This window comes from Dermacentor andersoni, chromosome 6 (genome assembly GCF_023375885.2).
Source record: "Dermacentor andersoni chromosome 6, qqDerAnde1_hic_scaffold, whole genome shotgun sequence".
Lineage (NCBI taxonomy): Eukaryota > Metazoa > Arthropoda > Arachnida > Ixodida > Ixodidae > Dermacentor > Dermacentor andersoni.
In genome coordinates, this window is record NC_092819.1 from 35,199,432 (window position 1) to 35,218,637 (window position 19,206).

At 46.7% G+C, this 19,206-nt stretch overlaps 1 protein-coding gene across 6 annotated transcripts in view; it reads right to left on the reverse strand.

Annotated features, from left to right (window-relative positions):
- Dap160 (dynamin associated protein 160) overlaps positions 1-5,396 on the reverse strand; it is an 88,830-nt gene extending 83,434 nt beyond the window's left edge. For 2 of the 6 annotated variants that reach the window (XM_055066138.2, XM_072288688.1), the window contains exons 1-5: positions 5,139-5,395; positions 3,627-3,766; positions 2,850-2,913; positions 2,052-2,230; positions 1,459-1,594 (exon numbers count right to left, since the gene is read on the reverse strand). In XM_055066138.2, the coding sequence (XP_054922113.2) occupies positions 1,459-1,594; positions 2,052-2,230; positions 2,850-2,913; positions 3,627-3,723 (476 nt within the window). In that variant the 5' untranslated portion in view covers positions 3,724-3,766; positions 5,139-5,395. Of the gene's footprint in view, positions 1-1,458; positions 1,595-2,051; positions 2,231-2,849; positions 2,914-3,626; positions 3,779-5,138 lie in introns of all 6 variants that reach the window. The other 4 variants (XM_055066139.2, XM_050170575.3, XM_072288690.1 and 1 more) reach the window with 3 other exon arrangements.
- Positions 5,397-19,206: the final 13,810 nt, after the last annotated feature.

Here is a 19,206-nt window from a genome sequence, read left to right on the forward strand (position 1 = left end):
GGACATGATGCCACACTGCAATCCTATAACTTGAGCTTAAATTAAAAGGGATACTAAAGATAAACATTAAGCTGTATTAGTAGCAGATCACGCATCTAGAACAGCAAAGGCCACACTCTCACAATGTGAGAAGGCTTAATAATCTGGAAAAAGTGCCGCCATCCCGAGATTTCTGCACTGGAATGCTGCGGCATCAAATTCTGACAGTGTCTACACGAGCTTAGTTAACTGTTTATCATTAGCCCTTTAACTGGCAACTCAAAAATATTGTTGGCCTTACAAAAATAACTGCAAAAGCTATACAAAACCAAATAATAGTGTGTGCCTTTCAATTTACCTAAATTTATGTACCTGCTCAACAGTGGTAATCACAAAAATGTCCACCGTGAGCAGCAGCAGATGTTATGGCAACAAAACTCGAAGACCTCGTTGGTATAGTCTTAGCAGACGTGGTGGTCATATTATCGCTAAAGCGAAAATTTTTTTCTTTGTTTAAGAAAGTTGTTATTCTTTTTCTCTTATGAGCCACACATTTATCTTGTCAAAGGAAGTACCAAACAAGTTTTGGTCCATACATTGGTCTCTAATCAGCTGGTCAACAATATTTTCAACCCACTGTATGTCACTTACTTTTCAGAGAAACCCTTTCATACTTCATTTGGTATGTATTTGAACAATATCAAGAAGAAATAAAGCAATAGAAACATTCTAGGTCAAGTCTTGCCTAACTTGCCAGTTAAAGGGTGAAAGACAAACTACATTACATTCCAAAGGAACCAATGACTCAACCCAGCAAGTTTCAAAAACTCTTCCAATGCTAAATTCGACTGAATACAAGAAGTTTACTGAAATTCGTGACCTCACGGCAACGTCCAGCACCGAGGCTCCGATGCTTAAATTTGACAAATGAAAGTTTGACCTTCACATTTTCTACTAGTTGTCAAACATAAACATGGGAGGGGGGGGGGGGGAAATAATTGACTGACATGCCACCAACGAGCAACAATATGAAAGCAGTCGACACCTGTCACCTGCTAATGACTGTTGAAAAATAGTACTCTTTCTACAAAAAAAAAAAGAAAGAGGAGAAGGAGCTGATAGAATATACTGTTTATTTGGCTTGTCTTACAGTGAGGGCTTAAGTGTTATTTTGTTGCAGAGCTCAAGAAAGTTGCATTTTATAGTTAGTTTTGTTGCCCGTAGGTGATGCAATAGCCCGTAGACCTCCTACACAGTTAGCCAACCACTGCAACTATATTTTAGGCCCAGTCAAACCTCAATATAATGACCTACTTATTAGATAATGAAGTAAATCTAAAATGTTCTTGCCAATGTCGATAACAATCGGCGAAAATACGACACAATGTGGTTGGACTGTATTACTGAACAGCTCTGGTTATTTACGCTAACCATCATGATTTAAAGAGGTGACTGCAATGCCCTTACAACAGAACTCACCCTGGAAGAATGCCCAGTGGCGCCGGATGGGGAGTGCCAGCCAAAGTGGGAGGAGAGGGCACCACGGGAAAGGCAGGACCTGGAACAGGAGCTACTGTGTTGACTAGAGGTTGAGCCACTGGTGAACCCACGGACTCTGCAGGAGAGAAACAGAAAGGATGAAGCATCAAGGATAGGCAATTTGGCCATATCTTTTCAATAGCATCAGATTAACAGTCCTGGAAGGCACAAGACAAATGAAGTCAACCGATGCCTGTGTAGCAGGACTTTGCAAGAAACTGCAAGCAAGCACGTCCAGTTGAGATGTGTTCATAGGTCAAACAGAATGAAGCGCTGGACTGCTCGACAGAGCCTGTAGCATATAAGCATGACACTAGGACCCATCATCAACTTCAATTACACTCTTTTTCCAGTTTACTCAGCTGCAAGGCTTGCACAAACCAGCTAAAATTCAGGGGCTTTACTTTTACATGACAAATCCACATGTTGCCAACAGCAGAGGCTGCAGTGCAGGGCCATGGAACTATTTCAACCATGCAGGATGCTCCAGCGTGTACAGTAATCATAGTACATGGACCAAAAATAATGCGCACCAAGTGGGGGCCCAAAGGCAGCAGCAAAGTTTGCAGTAGGGAATGTCGTTGGCGACCGGAGGGAAGCTGGCAAAGTTGCTGGCAGCTCAATGCCTTTCAGCTTCATCTGGATTAGGTGCAGGGCCACGGCAAACTCATGCTGGTTTATCCTGCCATCTGCATCCATGTCTGCTAAGGACCTGTAGAAGTGAACACCATAACTCTGTGAACTATAGGCAGATTGGAACAGCAAGTTCAAGAATAAAGTAAAAAAAATTACACTGGCAAAAGATGCCTTGTTTTCTAGCATCTCAAGGTTAGAATAAAAGCAGGGGCGATTTGAATAAGTAATAGTGATATTTATGTGTTAATGCTCTAGACAATATGGCCCTGTTTCTTTACTTACTCACATCCCATGTTATGAGCACGATTCAACAGTTCTGCGCATGAATGTTATGGAATGCCATGGGAAGGAGGTAGCCACATTAGTACACATTAAAAAACAACTGCATATCACTGGAAGCATGTTAAAAAACAAGGTGTGTGTTTCTAAAGCTAAGAGATAAAGCATGCAAATGCACAGATGTGAGAAGTGGCCGATTTATAGAAGCAAGGCTGTAGGCTATAAACACTAAGTGCAATCCATTTTCTGCTCGGCAGATGCATTACGAAAGAACTGAGCAAGATACATTCATCAATCCCAAGATGGTGTCACAAGGTAACATGCTGCAAAAATGCAGGGAGGAATTGATTGAATCCATGCCCGAGTTATAATTGTAATTATGTTCAATACTTCATATTAAACAGCAGCCTACTTACCATACTTTGGCAAGAACTGCAGGTGGTAATCCAGATTGAAGGAACAGCTTCTTGGCTTGTTCACCTGTAAGCACAATGGAAAGTTACTTGAGCTAACAACATTTACATTGCACTTTGTCAAATTTCAACGGCTACTATACTTTGTCTCATAAGTAGGCAATGTTACAAAGGCAGAGAAGCGATAATTCTAACTGCTCGCACACGGAAACAAAAAAATAGTGCATCGCCTATGAAAGATATGGATATGCATCATGTAATTTGATGTAGAATTGTCTTTCCTGCTGCAAAATGTGGTGCATTAGATGGAAGGCATTGCACATATGAACTATTTAGCACTGAATGAGCAGAGTAACATGTTTCTGTAAATAGCGGCCACAGTGCACCACTTGTGTTTGCAACCAAAACATTGTGTATCTGATACTGGAAGCAGAACAATGTACGCATAATGTGCCATTTGGTGTAAGCTTATGACCACAAATCGTAGTTGTCAAATAATAGGTAGTTATTACGAATAAAGCATTGCAGGTCAAAAACAACTGCACTGTGAAATGCACAGAATGAGGCTTTTATGACCACACAACTTCAGCAGCTTCAGTAGTATTGCCTGCTGAGTAGCATAGTAGCAAATAAAGCATATATCACCATAAGAGGCAACAAACTGCTAGCCTCTACAAGTGTTCCGCATTCGCGGTGTACTGCAAAGCCTTCATGCAATCAGTGGTACATAGTTTGAGAAATCTGGTAGTATTATGAAGTTTCTCCTTCACATTGGCTCACCTGTTATAAAGCCTCCCGTAGGCTGCATCTGACGGAACTGGGCGTCAAATTTCGCCCGAGATTCCGGCGGAATCACCCAGGGATCGAACCCTGCCATTGTGTTGCTGATGCAGTCAGCTTGACAAGGAGAAGGTCACATCCTGGAAACAATACTGCATGCATTTACTACTATTAAATGCGCCAAGAAACATACACAAAACCCTGCAAATACTCTCGCTTAGTTACAGGCTACTACAATACCCTGCCGAATGCACCAACTCGTGGCACCGCTCCATCACTGAATCACACAACCAATGCAAAGCCAAGCGAGACCGATTATCACAGGCAGACAGAGCCTTGAAATGATGAAGAGTGGTTGGAGATGGGACGCACTTGAACTAACGTTTTGACTTTGACAAAGACAAGCACACTTTTTGAGATGCTGTCGAGTCACATCCCTAGTCCTACCACTGGTGATCAACCAGTGAAAAGGCAGCACTTTGAAACACTGTTGCTGTATTGTAATGAAAAATACTGAAACAACCAGCAAAAACAAGCAATGCTTCTACCAGGCCACACCAAATGTTCTGCAAAATACATGGGCTTATTTTCGTAACGGGAAAGAAAGAAACAAGTAGTGGCAACGCTGATGTGTGGCTCACACCTAAAGGTTTTTGCGTTTCACGCACCAGTTTTCTTCAAGGTCACTGCAGTCGCTCTCCTCTCTCTCAATGCTCCCTGCTCTTCATTTATTTATTTATATTTTCGCCACACTTAGTTGCGGAACGATTAAGCACTTCGTTTTTCGTCTGTTCGAACGTTGCTCACAACTGGATCCTATGTAGATTTAGGGTGACCTGGTGTTTCCAATCGCAGCACAACTTCAGGTTTCGCGAATAAACGATACCACACGAGTCCGTTTCGTTGCCTAAGTAAAGCGCCCATCTCTGAACCTACGACACAGCAGTTTACCACTAGGATAAGCAAACAGGAAAACGGGTCACGTGGATGCAATCGAGCGACGTCGGGGCACAGCGCGAACGACAGCTATGAGCCGAACGAAATTGATTGAAGTTTGCGTCGTCTGGTCGCACCTTTCACGAACAACACGGTAAATTACCGCGTTGTTATAATCAGAACTTGCGTTACAGATCTTTACATAACAGCTAAACTACACGATGAGAACAGCTGCTGACCCTCAAACCATCGCCGCTAAATGTGCCGGAAAAACTGACACAAATGGTGACGACTATACGCGTGAGCACGGATGCATCAGCGAAGCCGGCAAAATCGATCGTACTAGAGACGCTAGTTCTGGCGGTGCATGGCAACTGACGCCTGCGATAACCTTATGGCCGAAAGTTGTGAAGCATGCGGACATTACGGCAGTTTTACCAGTCTCGAAAACCAGCGTGAGACGCCCATATTTCGCGTACGATTTGTCGATCAGTCAAAACTAGGCTTAGGTTGGTTGGATGCAAACGATGTTTGCAGGTTTCGAGGATCGCTTCGTAGCGAAAAGGCTCTGCTTACCGGGCCGAGCGGCGCCCTCCGTCAGAGCCACATCGCCCAGGGGCCAGGTAAACGTCCTCGCTGTAGACACATTTATCTGTGCTGTTATGAATGAATAAATCTCATGTAACGCCGTCAAAAACACCGCCCATCAACTGATCCAGCCGACGCCTCTAGAAATGGTTTCGCAAACCCAACCAATGTCCTAATTTCTTGTGTTTTTTCACTTAAAGATCACATAGAAAAATTTTGTTACGCATAAATGTGGTTTAGGTGACCTACTGTTTCGGCTGATACGAAACCACTGCGGCTTGTGCCGCCTGCGGCTATTTCGTCGAGCCATAGGCGGCTATGGTCGAGCATTCGTTTTCGGTTTTTATTTTACCGTACCCGTTGCGTCGGTTGCGGGTCATTCATATACTTGCAGCGGAAAAGGGGCGGCGGGAAATACTGCATAAAAAAACGCACTACGAAGGTTTAAGTTACGAGGATGATTTGCGAGAGGACGTGGGGTGCAAAACAAAGAAAACAAAGGTGGTGGCGGTTGTAATTGTCCTGAGTGTTCGTGGCGCATACACCATAGGTATGCGCCACAAACACTCATTGGCCGTGGATTAATTGGGTGGTTAAAAGAAACAGATAAGAAAGAAGGGAAATAACACATCTTTCGTGCAGAATCGCGTCCTTCTTGACCAATCCGCCATAGTGGGTATGACCCAGTGTTCGTACACAAGAACAAGATGCACGGTTCCTTCTTTTGACAGTGCAGGCGTTCTTGAGAGAGTGAGTCACCGCTACGATATCCTCGAAAGATTTCAATTTCCCAGCCTTGCGTTGTTGTCGTTGTCGTTTTTTTTTTTTTTTTTTTTTTTTTTTTGTTATTGATTGGTCACGAACTTACATACTCCGCAAGCTATGGCCCCATAATTGAATTCAATTCACGCGCAAAAGTAATTAGTGAATACATTTCAAAATGACTGCCGCTATCCCCGCATAACCCTTCTCGAAAATAATTGTAGGTACGGCCTTGTATTACAAGATCATCTGCAGAGTGCTCCGACAAATATTGTAATTGCGACGGATGGGTCACAGTGGGAAGAAAAGTCAGGCGTAGGCACGGTGGGTGAAGGTATATTTTGCTCAAGTCTTCAGTGGAAGTTTTCGCTTCGGCTGCCGGATTTCATACCCATATTTCTGGCTAAATTCGTGGCAGTGGTGCTGGCTCTACGCAAATTAGCAAATCAAGTTCATCAATTACATCAGCCGTGATAATCACTGACTGTTTATATTTGAGCTCATCCCTTACTGCTCCTCGTAAATATCATATTGTGAGGACGTTTCCATTCATTTACCACCTGTATACTTCAGAAGTATCCGTATAAAGTTTGGATACCTGCCTATGAAGGACTATTTTTAAACGAAATTGCACATTACAAGTGGCCCTACTCTCCCCTAATGTCCTTTGTCTGCTTATGTCACTTCTGCTGGGTTTCTTATTTAGGGGTGTCACTATACAGGCATCGTCGGGATCCGCAATCACTAACGGCGGATTACCGACCTTTTTATACCCTTGGCACAGACAACTTTGCCAAACTCGTAAACTTTAAGTGTTCATCAGGCTTATACCAACCCTGAATTTCTATCTACACCAGTCTGTATACTGGTTCCCTCACCATTAGGCTCACCCTGTGGTGAAGCGGGGACAATAGACAGCTTCTGTTTTGTCCTGTAGGTGATTTTTTGCAATAAGAAAAACGTTATTGCGAACTCCGCTCCACAATCCTGGCCTAGATTTATCTATGCCTGTAATTCCGTCTTTCGGAGCCTCTATTATTGGGTTCAGCCACAGAAATGTTTGCTCGACAGTCTGAAATCACTTCGCTAAATCTATAAATATAATCGATTATCATGTTAGGTCGAGTGTTGGTTTCTTTTCTTTATTATTATTATTATTATTATTATTATTATTATTATTATTATTATTAATTATTATTCATTGGCTCGTCGAACGCGCGCTGAAGTACTGCATAAGTGCTGTTTGGTTGGGGGCGGAACTTCAGTAAAGACGATATGAACATACCCCAGTCACACGGGCACTTTTAAAGTCCTTTGAACCAAGGATCCTTTACTTCAAGGGAAGATGCGCGCTGTCACATGGGTGCATCTAAGGAAGGCCTAATGTTGAAGGAAGCTTTGAGTCAAGGGAGTCTGTGCTTGTCCTTTGAAATCTCAAAGGAATAATCTTGAGCCCATAGGGCGTATCTGTATAGATACGGATGTTCAATTTTTTGCCTATTAAGTACAAGTTTCACTGTATTATAAACGTTTCCAAGCACTAACCACTTTTGTGACACCCGCAATCTCATTGATTAATGCGCCGGTACAGTAGCACCGGCATGGCCTGTCGCCATCAGCAACATCGACGCAACATGGGTGCCATGTACGATTTGTTTATTGGCTGATACGCATCGAAGCGTCCTCGTGCTTTTTCTTTGTTTTCGTTTCTTTTTCCTTTTCGTTAGCGCATCATTAACTTTTTTTCGTTCCTCGTCACTTTTGCGCTTTAGTATATGTTGCGGTAATCTAGTACACTATAGTTGCGGTTTCTGTTAAAAATATTCATCGGAGACCACCTGGAGACCGCGTAGCGCTGACACATGGATCCCTTAAGCTAATGTTCCTTTGAAAGCTGTATGCTCCTTAACTTCTTAGCCTAACATAGCCGAGATAATTTGTACATTTAGTGTCTCTTTGCATATACAAACACATCAATATATGCAAGAGCGTTAATTTTGATGCTTCATATAGATGCGCAGAATCATTGTACTTGGCCATAGAAAAAAAATATGGGGGTGGCGGCGGAGGAGGGAGGGTAAAGAAAGGATTCGAAAAATGGGGGATGAGGGTTGGGGGGGGGGGAGTCTCTGGACTCATCTGTGGTGTGAACGGCGATCTGTGTAGCAGGCATGACCGATGCTCAATCCACCAGTGACTTAAATTTATGCATTTGATGTGTCTATAGTTTCCGATTGTACAAGAAACACGAAGTTGGTCTTACATTAACTGTTTTGGGTGCCATAACTCGGCAGCTTCTATATAAATGCACGGGAAATGGAGAAATTATTTTACTCGGAATCCATTGAACCGAATTTGACGACACTTGTTGCACTTAAAGGAAAACAATGAAAACCTTTCGGCTGTAGAAAGACTTTTTTTTATTATTCATGTCATCGTTTGCTTTTAAAAAACTTGAAAATAACAAAATTTAACGGAAATGGATCATCAGACTTACTACTCCATAACTCAGAAAAAAAAAAAGACGATCTCACACTTTTGAAAGCTGAACCTATACTGAGACATCGAAGGCAGACAAAATTGACGTATTGCATGTAGACCACTCTGAAATATGCCACTAATATGCGAGTGTGACTTTTTTTTTTCGAAACTCTCGTAAACATTGAAACAATTCCACGTAAGCTGTAGGCTCATCTATCCTTGGCCGCTTAATATGCGCTACCGAATTCCATTGAAAATAACTGCGATATCTATTTTTTGGTGTAGGATTAAGCATTGATAACCATTCTGCTTCAGGGACTGAATTTGCAAATCTCTTCGTGAGAGACGTTTTCTATTAGCCGGGCGCGCCCTTCGGTATAATCAACGTCCAACATTACGATAGGCTGGCAGCTGCTCTAGGAAAAGTTCTATCGTAAGAACTTCTTTGTAAATACTTGTTTTAACTGTTACCGACTTTCGGCAGTTCTTGTAAAAAGCATTTTGATGCCCGATCAAAATTCTGCTTTTATACAGTCGACATAATTATCTGTTAAATAAAGTAAAGTTTATTAAAATTAGTTCGGCCATTGTTTAAGGAGAACATTCCTGCGGTTAACATGTGTTTGTATGGAGAAATCGAAGTTGAAAGTAAAACGTGCCTCGTGAAAGAAAGTGCATTCCGAATGAACATTCAATGCTGAAGTCAATGGGCAGTCGCTATATTCGGCTATGATTGTCTGGAGAACCAATTAAGTAGAACACCGTGTTACACGCGCAGGCGTTGCCCCACGTGTGAAAACTAGCTGACGTCACAATTGAGCCTCTCTGCGGCTAATCGCTATTCGTGTGTAACTTTTTAAATTCAGCATGTAAAGAAGTACCAGAATACACACTGCAGTGAGGAATTCGTTCTTGCTCTACGTAAGCCGATAACCGGGTGAAGGCAGCAGGCTTATTATACGCATCTGTCGTGGTCAACAGACCATCTCCTCCCGTTTATTATTTTTTTTTTCTAGCGTCTTGCAAAAAAAAAAAAAAATATTTGAATGACTTTTGGTGCGTGTACGCGTAAGGTATGTGTCTGTTCTCCGCTTTATGTAGCGAAACTACTCAATTGCTGTCCTAAGGAAAAGACGGCCCGCATTCACAAACAAGTTCTTACGCTCTAACTGTTCCCGATAGCAGAAAAGCTAGCGCTGATAGTGTTGTTCAAACGTGTATGTTGTATCAAGTTCCCCTCGCCTCTTGACTATTATTGTCATCAGGAACTAACGAGGCTGGAGTAGTCCTGACACCATATATAGTTGGGCCACGAGGTCCGTCACACTAAGGTAAGCAACGAGTTTATCTGTTATGGGGGTCGCCAATGGGTCGCGTCCACTCGTGGGACGCGGATGGTTTGGTGCGGGGTGGCGGCTTTCGCATCAGCATGGACCGCGTTGTTGCGAGAACCGGACAGAGCCACACTGGATGTTCAATGTGAGCCGGCGACAGGCTGTGGCAGCTCGCGTATGCGGAAGGCCGTGCGGATTTAGCGATTTTATGTTTATTTTCCAAACGCCCGTAAGCGCGAGATAAGGTCCTTGTCCTCCGGTATGCAGAAGGGCTCGGATCCAGGGTCACTTTCCAGTGATCCTTGGCCAAAAGTTTGACTTCTTCGGAGTCTTGTGTTCGCTGTCCGGAACAACAGCGGCAGATGTTATCGGGAAAGTCGAACCGGGATGAGAGTCTTGTGCGAAGATATCAAGCTTAATTATCATGATGTCGGGCGCATTATTAGCGAAGACGACTGGTCAGCGGCAAACAGAGCCGATGTATACTATAGTGACTCGTAATGATTGGAAGTGATTCGGTATATGCGTCGAGTATGCTGCAGTGATTCCTTCCACTCGATTCTGTTTCTTACCATCAACCGTTCGCGAGCGGCCGATACCGGCGATAACGTGTGGGCGAAATGAACGTCATTCGGTACATATACTGACAAAGTGCGAAAATTAGTAACTGTTGGAATGGAATCGTTACATTATCCCGCCATAGTATACTTATGCAAACGAATAACATTGTGAATTCGGCTCCGTCGTCTGGTAAGCAGTTGCATAACTGTATGCGTATGCTTATAACCCCGATAGCTGTAGCGTCGACGTCGCAATGGGGCCGCGGAGGCTCGACGATTCACTGTCGCGAAGAGTTACGCAGCGCTTACGTTTCAACATGTTCGCTTACGTCTCCCACGCAAGCACGCGCGCGTGGAGTGACCTTATAGCAATGTGTCCAGACTTGGTGTTGCTGCGTGCGACGTAGGTGCGGCGTACACAGTCCGTGCCACTAATGCGGTGCAGCGTTAGAGCTGGGTTTTGCTCACTCAGAGGCTGAAAAAACCGCATACATTACGTAACCATGTGCCATTAGCTTCAATAATCTGCAAGCATGCAACAATGTAGTCATCAGTCATTCCGCGCCAGTCACGCCAACCATCCGGCATGCATCCGTAACGCGTATGTGTACGTTACAACATAATGTAATTATCTCTCTAAGGATTTGTTAGCGCTAAAATGAATTTATGAAGCGTACTTCCTAACATTTCGAACTCATTGTTTTGAATTGGATCATTGCCTGTGTCATCGTTCGCTGCCTACCAAGAACGGGATTTTGATTCTCGTATAGCTGTTTATTCCGCTTTTTAATCGTAATTCCTTCCGGGAAGTTTTCTGGAAAAATAAGATGAATTTATTTGAACTGAATCCACCACTCCTACGCCAGCTCACAACAGTCGTACGGTAATCATCCGCCAGTCATATCATAGCAATCCGCTTGACAAGCCAACCACACGCCAATCACTTGCAAGTCACACACATCAAACGAAAATCATTCTTCAAGCGTATGTGAGTCGCGCCAGTCATTCCGCTGGGAATGCAAGCCGTCGGAAAGAAACTTGGGCAGGTCGGTGTAGCATATATGGTTGAAATTCTGGCTAACCAGCGCTCAGACGAAGTATACACAAAATAGAGCGACATACACGCCGCACTGTCTAGCAGCCGCATGAGTTCATCGCTTCTTGCTTTAAACTTTATACATTCACAAAAAACAACGAAAGGAAAAACAAAAATAAAGAAGGTTGGAAAAAGTGCACAAAAAGGGTATGTTGTATATCGCAATATAGAGCCGCTGTATGTTCCCCCCCCCCCCCCTACACACACTTTTTTTTTTCGTTTCGTGGTTGTTTTTTGCGAATGTATAAAGTTGAAAGCAAGATGCAATAAACTTACACGATTGCTCGTCAGCGCAATGTATGTGTGGCTCTTTTTTTGTGCATACTTCGTCTGAGCAGCTGGTACTCCGGAATTTGAAGTAATCCAGTCATCTGCCAGTCTCGAATGGCTCTCACGTGCAAAACATCTCCGCGAATCCGGCCTCTGGCAAGAGTTGTTTCCAGCCGTGTAGCGTCCGCAGTGCTGCACCGTTTTAGCGCGACAGTATACAGAAGGTAACGAAAGGGAACTCGGACGCTCTTCCTCGCCAAGCCGGAGGACGCGATGTACGCAATACCGCGGCGAACCATAATAGCTCACCTCCGTAGCTGGTGTTTCTTCATTGTTACGTAGGGACGGCGTGGCACCGGCGGTGAAATTTCGCTCGAGTTAAGTGTTTCACGCAGCAGGGTCATGCCGTTTGCGGCGCTCGCGGCTGTGCCGTCGTGGGAAAGAGGCCGCGGGATCAACTGATGTGTGGGGCGCGAACTGGGCGATTTTCGGCCGCGGCCCACCTCTATAGGTCATCGGATGAGCGCACGTAAGAAAGTGTACGACCGCGATCCGTTGCTCGCTTACGGAAGCGCATTGTTCCGCATCACCGCGCTCGCAGTTTTGCCCAACCCCGTCGATACGTCCGCGCAGCTATATAAGAGAGCTTATTGCAGTTCGGGCCGGATGCGTCGACGCCCACTTGCGAAATGACTGTACAGACGTGCATGGCATGCAGTTGATAGGAGTGTAACTTAAGCGTGAGATAACAACGTGCACGGAGGTGCGGCGTCGGTTTCGTTCGTTTGTTCGTCAGAAACGGCACCGGAATGCGCGCAGTGTATATGGTGTATATATATAGTGTATAGTGTATATTATAGTGTATATAGTATGCGCATGTTGCATGATATAAAACTACCGAAAGCGTTTCCGATCGGAAATGCTTCCGGCCGTAACAATAATGTCGGCCGCTCGAGCGGCCGACATAGTATTGCGTAGTACTCCATAGCATTACGGCATAGTATAACTTCACTTCAAGCTAGCGATTGATTGATTACATTTCTCAAAGTACTGCAATGCGGATGCCTAGACGACCTAGTCATACTGAATAATAGTTTGGGGGCGGGGGTAGAGGTCAGGAAGAAAGAGTCCCGTTCGGGCGGTCGACGCCGGTGATGCATGCGAAAGTCCGCAGTGATAGCAGCATGTCCTTGGCGGGAGAGACGTCTGGAGGTGTATATACGATCCAAACATATATAGTAATTCGATTTAGGAGCGAAGTTGCTGCAAGCAAATGCATTCCCGCAGTAGACGGTGAATCATCGGGCTGGCCAGCCAGCATTGCATATCGAACATGTTGGTGGTCGGAGACAAGACCTGACCGTCATCGGTGTGGTGTAGTTTTGGGTGGATGGGGCTTTTCTCTCGAACGTTCTTCTTTTCGGAAAGGACAGTGCGTTCGTTCGCTGAAGCTGCATTCCTGGTGACGCTATTCAAAGCCCTTCACTATGGGTCCTGGAATTTTGAATCGCTGTATGATCCTTCTGAATCTGAACATACATGTGTTCTTTTCTATGTTGTTCACGGCTGTATATTAGAATCAGGGACGACTAAACGGTGATCGACCTCTTGATATATGAAGGCGCTGAAGAAGAGTGCCGCGATGCGCCAATGCGGTTGTGGCCTGATACGCGTATATATTGCTGAACATCTCAGTCGTAGCGGGTTAGAGTCTTTATGTCCCAATTCTGCCACCGCTAAAAGTTTACCAGGGTGATATCACCGTCATCGGATGTCACGAGAGGCTTCTTAGATCATTTTACGCGGTCTCAGTGTTCTACTTTTGTACAACCACAAACGGCATATAGTTGCGAAGTGCCTGTATTAAAAATGTGAATGCAGACAGCCGTCATATCTGGTATTCAGTTTCATTTGGCATTGCACAGTGAGCACCGTCATTCGCGTATTCACTCCCCCCCCCCCTTCCCCAGTTGCTTGCCCGGTTCCCGGTCATTACGGTACCTCAACTGGAAGTCCGTCATCAGGGGTTCCTCTTACGTAAGAGCGTTCCTCGTTGGCTGGTTTTCTGGCCCCTGCCACTGGTGATAGCGATCGGCATGATAGTGAAACGATCACCGTGGCGATAGGCCAATCGCGAACGGCACTTCTGTAAGATAAGCTATGTGAATACGGGCCCTGGTATACCGTATTATGCAATGATTATTTCTCATTCCCCATTTTTGCCCTTCGTCATTGGCTGGCAGGACGTCACGCCTACATTGTCGTCGGTATCGACCGTTTGTTGCAATGGGCAATAAGGCAATAATAGAAGCAGCTGAAAAGATTCGTTAGGTAATGGGGACTTCGGGTCGGTATATTGAAATGCAGTGATTCCTTTCGCTCGATTTTGACTATTTCTTATCATCCACCGCTCACCATTGGCCAATCCTGCGATGATGGATGGGTATTATGAGCGCCCCCTCTGAAACGGTGTGGCAGCGGATGCCACCAAGTTTGTCGCTGTTACCTCTTGTCACGATACCCTATAGACGGAGCGCTGCTAGGACCACTGACGAATAGCGGAAAGGAAAATTGGAAAAGAATCAGTGTATTACCTTCGCCCAGGATATCTCCTCCCTGGAGGTTCAGAGGGTGTTTCCGGATGTTGTCATGCTGATCGTGTACATTTCGGGAGTTGTTTCCCATTTTAGGGACTCTCCTCCTGGATACACTCCTGACAGGGCACACAATCCCAAATATTTTGTCACCTTTCGAGGCTTATCTTTTCTCCGAATAATCATCATCTTTCTTGGGCCCGATGATTTCCTTTTTTTTTTTTGACACACTACGCTAGCTACTTTTCTGTCAAGAACGCTATGTCATGCCGGGGTGCGTCGTCCGTCCGTGATCTGTATGTACCATGCACGCAGCATTACATGGATGGATGGAAAAACTTTATTTTCGTCAGAACGCATGTGCGGACGATTCCGTGCTAGATGGCCATCAGCTCATGGCTGACGGCGACCTGGGTGGCCCACTCCACGGCCCTGGTCTGGATGACCGGGTCTGAGCTGGCCAACACGGCCTCCCACTGCTCGAGAGAAGGATCACGCATAATATCCGCCGGTGGCGGCGCTATGCTACAGCTCCATAATATGTGGTCATAGGTGGCCAGTTCCTGGCACCATTTGCATTCCGGCTGAACGTCCGGGTAGATTTTGTGTAACACGTATGGGTTACTGAAAGATCTCGTCTGCAATCTTCGCCAGACGCTTTCCTGCGCCTTCACCAATTGCTTGTCCGGTGGAGGGTAAATTCTCCGCTCAAGTTTGTAATGGTTAGTAATGTCGTGAAAGGACACCAGCCCATCTCTCGTGGACCTCCCTGGAACGTCCGGCTCACCTGCTCGGCTGACGAAACCTCGAGCATTCATGTGAGCCGCCTCGTTCCCAGGGTTCCCAGAGTGGGCCGGTACCCAGACAATTTCCACCTCCGTAGTCCCTCGCCCCGTGGCCCGATTTAGTAATCCTGCCGCTGTGACAGAGATTCTGCCCCTCGCCAAATTTCGGATGGCTGTTTTAGAGTCGCTAAAAATCAGGTCAGCTTCAGTATTACCTATAGCTAGCGCTATCGCCGCCTCCTCTGCAGTTTCTGAGGAGCGGGTTTTGACTGATCCAGAGGTGACTAAGCGTCCCCGCCCGTCCACCACCGCAACTGCAAATGCGTCCTTGTTCTTATACTCGGCGACATCTACGTAGACTGCCCCGTTGTACTTCCCGTACTTAGCATGTAAAGCTCTGGCTCTTGCCTTCCTACGGTTCTCGTGATGTATCGGATGCATATTTTTAGGTAAAGGTTTTATGTACAAGCCCTTGTGCATTTCTCGCTTCACCTGAATTTTCATGTCCCCAGCAGGAGGATCAACTCCAATGCCAATCCCTTCCAATATATCCCTCCCTACTTTCGTTTTGGAAAGTCTACTGAGTTGCATCGCCAAGTGTGCCTCCCGCAGTTCTTCCAAGGTGTTGTGCAGCCCTAATCCCAGCAGCCTTTCGGTAGAAGTATTGTTAGGCAACCCAAGGGCCGCCTTATACGCCTGTCTAATCATAGCCTCCACCTTGCCTTTCTCCGTCGCGTCCATCTTCATATAAGGCGTCGCGTACACTATTCTACTGAGCACAAACGCCTGTACCAGCTTACACAAGTCTTGTTCCTTGACGCCTTGTTTACGATTGGCGATTCTCCTGATAAGTCTCACGGTAGCATTGACAGTATTTTTGAGCCTTTCCAAGGCCTCCCTATTCTTCCTGTTAGTCTGCAGATACAGCCCCAGGATCCTGATCGTTTGGACCTCAGCGACCGGTGCACCCCCCACTTTCACCTTCAGCGGTGGTGGCGGCACATAGTGCCTCGCATGTATCCCTCTTGGTTTGTGCCTAAGCACAAAAAGCTCGGACTTGGGCTGAGAGCACGAGAGTCCTGCCTCGCCCGCTAGCTCCTCCACAATATCCACTGCCTGTTGTAAAGTTTCCTCCAATTGTGCGTCGCTTCCCCTTGTTACCCATAGTGTAATGTCATCCGCATAAAATGTATGTTTAAGTCCCGATATCATTGCCAGCCTGGGTGGTATCTTGATCAAGGCGAGATTAAACAAGAACGGCGATAAAACCGACCCTTGTGGTGTCCCCCTGCCCCCCAACGGGAAAGGATCCGATTTAAATTCTCCGACTACAATCTCCGCAGTCCTATCCTCCAGAAATGATCTGATGTATCGGAAGGTTCTACCCCCCGGTCCTATGTCCGATAGGTTCCTTAATATTGCCTCATGGGTGACATTGTCAAAGGCCTTTGTGAGGTCGAGCCCCAAGATAGCCTTGGTGCCCGTGCCGTACCCAGGATCAACCACGTCCTTTTTGAGCTGTATCATGACGTCCTGCGTTGATAAATTAGCCCTGAAGCCAATCATCGTTTTAGGTATCAACTCCTTGTCCTCCACATAGCCCTGAAGCCTGTTGAGGACCACATGCTCCATCAATTTGGCCAAGCACGACGTCAGCGAGATGGGTCGAAGATTCTCAATACAGATCTTCTTCCCTGGTTTAGGAATAAATGTAATCCTAGCATGCTTCCACTCTGCCGGGATCTCCCCGGCCGCCCAATATTTGTTCATCAAGTCCGTGAGCGCCCCCACTGACTTGAAATCCAGGTTCCTCAGCATTTTATTAGTAACCCCGTCCGGACCCGCTGCCGACGTAGTACGAAGCTGCCCCATTGCAAACTCCACCTCCGCCACCGTAAAGTCCGCATCTAATTCGAAGTTTTCCTCTCCCGAGTAATCCGGTAAGAAACCGCCCGCCTCGCCGTTTATGTAACGACTTCGGAGTTCTTGAATGAACTCCCCAGTCGTGCCTTGATACTGATGAACTAACCTAGCCATTTGACCCTTCTGCGCCGATTTGGTTAATGAAAGGCACGCAATATAGCTGATGATTATTGTTTGGAGACAATATAAGCCTCAAAGGGTGCTTTACTTTCTTTATCATTAATTCTTTAAACTCTGCCCGAACGTGATCAACCTGGCGGAGTCTTATCTGTATTAAGATGTGGCCAGTTGCGTGCGGACGCAGTTCCTGCATATATCGCCATTTTTTCTATGTTCCTTGTATACTGACAGTGTTCGACGGGAGTTTAAACCCGGAGGAATTTTTCCCCAAAAGGATCATTTGGCCTGTTCTGCCGACGTCCTGCGCTCTCTTCCTCTCGCGTTTTATTTTGACGGCGAGTGAGCGGCGATAGCCGGTGTCGAACCCTGGACTTGAACGACGCGGCGGACCGTGAAGAGGACAAAGGGCAAGCACCTTTGCTCTTGTGCCGGTCCGATCGGACGCAAGCAGAAAATAGCGGCTCATTCTTCAACACTCCCGGCATACCTTTCGCGATTGAAAGTTCCGTACAGCCTATAACTGCGCTTACAGCGACGATCGAGTCTCAAGAATAGCAATGCCTTCTTTTGGCGACGCGCCGGGACCACACGCTGAATCGACGTAATTAATGTCCCCCTCTCCCCACCTGCGTCGCATGCACATTATATACCTTCATAGAGGTCGTTTGGAGAAGGAGGCATTGCTGATGGGGGGGAGAGAGGTGAGTTTTAGTACAGAGCGCATGTCGGCGGCGCAAAGTGTCGCGGGCGAAAGCGGCCGGGATGGGGCGGAACGGCCCGCGTCTCGCGCTTCCTGTTCCTTTGTTCCCCCCCGTCTTCACGCCACGAGCGAGCCGAGCGCCGTGACAAAAGGTCGAGCGGCGAGGAGGCTGCAGCTGTCGGCGGGCCGCAACAAAAAGCGCAATTATTCGCGCGGCCCGCGACAGTCGCTGCGGGTTTAATCAGGCTCGTTAGACGCGCGCTCGCTCGAAAGTAGAACAACGAAAGTGCGCTCGTGCGCGGCCTTTGTCGCCGTCGTTGTCGAAGCGCGCGCGCTCTGACCTTCGTGTAAGCTTTCCCCTTTCACTATCTTTAATTTCTCGAGAGGGACGCCGCGCTGCCATACTCTATGGCGCCACAGGGATGTGTCGTATATATACGCCTGTGATCGCAGCCCTTGCGTATGTATAGAGTGCAGTGCTACTAAGGGTGTGTTTGAGGTACCCTCACTATCGCCCTTGCGTTCCGGCATCGCTGATTGTGGGCCCCAAGCGCCTTCAGTGCTGCAGGCATGCGAATGCGGTGCGCTCATGTGCGAAAACAGCGGGAAGAAGTCGAATGATATGCGTAAGATTGCGAGACCGCTTTTTGGGTCTTTGATCAGGCTGCCCCGATAGCGTTCACTGAAATGTTATGATGTATACAAATATAAAGGATGCGCGCGTGTGTGTTAAAGAGCGAGAGGGGAAAGGCGGAGAGGCGATGGAAGGCGCGTGTACCTTACACGCGTACATACACGGCGTCATGCCATGATACTGCACGATGCCACCAGGAAGTTCACGCGTACTACTTGGCAAACTCGCACGGGCTGCATGCTCTCTCGTTCCGCGCCTCGCAAAGGCGCCGCTTATTAGGGCGAGGGGGCGAATACGCGATCTCGTAAAGAGGGCGCTTGAGTCGCTAGCCGCAAAATAGCTGCGCGCCGCAGCCCGTGGTGTCATTTTAGCGGAGCGTTACCGCACACCAGCTACGAAGACAGCGCATGCGCGGAGTTTAGCGGGCTCCGGTACCGGAACGCTCCTCCGCATTATGGCCGTGTACCGTGTTTGCATAACATGGCAGCACCGAGGCTGCGCGCTCCGATCCCGATTCGCCCGTGAAAAATAAATGGTGAATGCTGATAGGCATCGGGGTCGCAGGCACATGGTTCCTGCATATACGCTGCGTGCTTACGCCTTTTAATCGGTGACAAGTGAAAGGTATCGGAGTGCTAAAAGTAGCGCAAAATTGTTGCTTGGCTATAGTTGGTGCGACATGACGAATATAACTGCGCGTTAGGACACAGTAAGGAATACGTGACACGGCAAGGACTTCTGGCGCCGCTTGCACAAAGCCTTTTACCAGTGGATGAATTTATCCAGCTTTGTGTGAG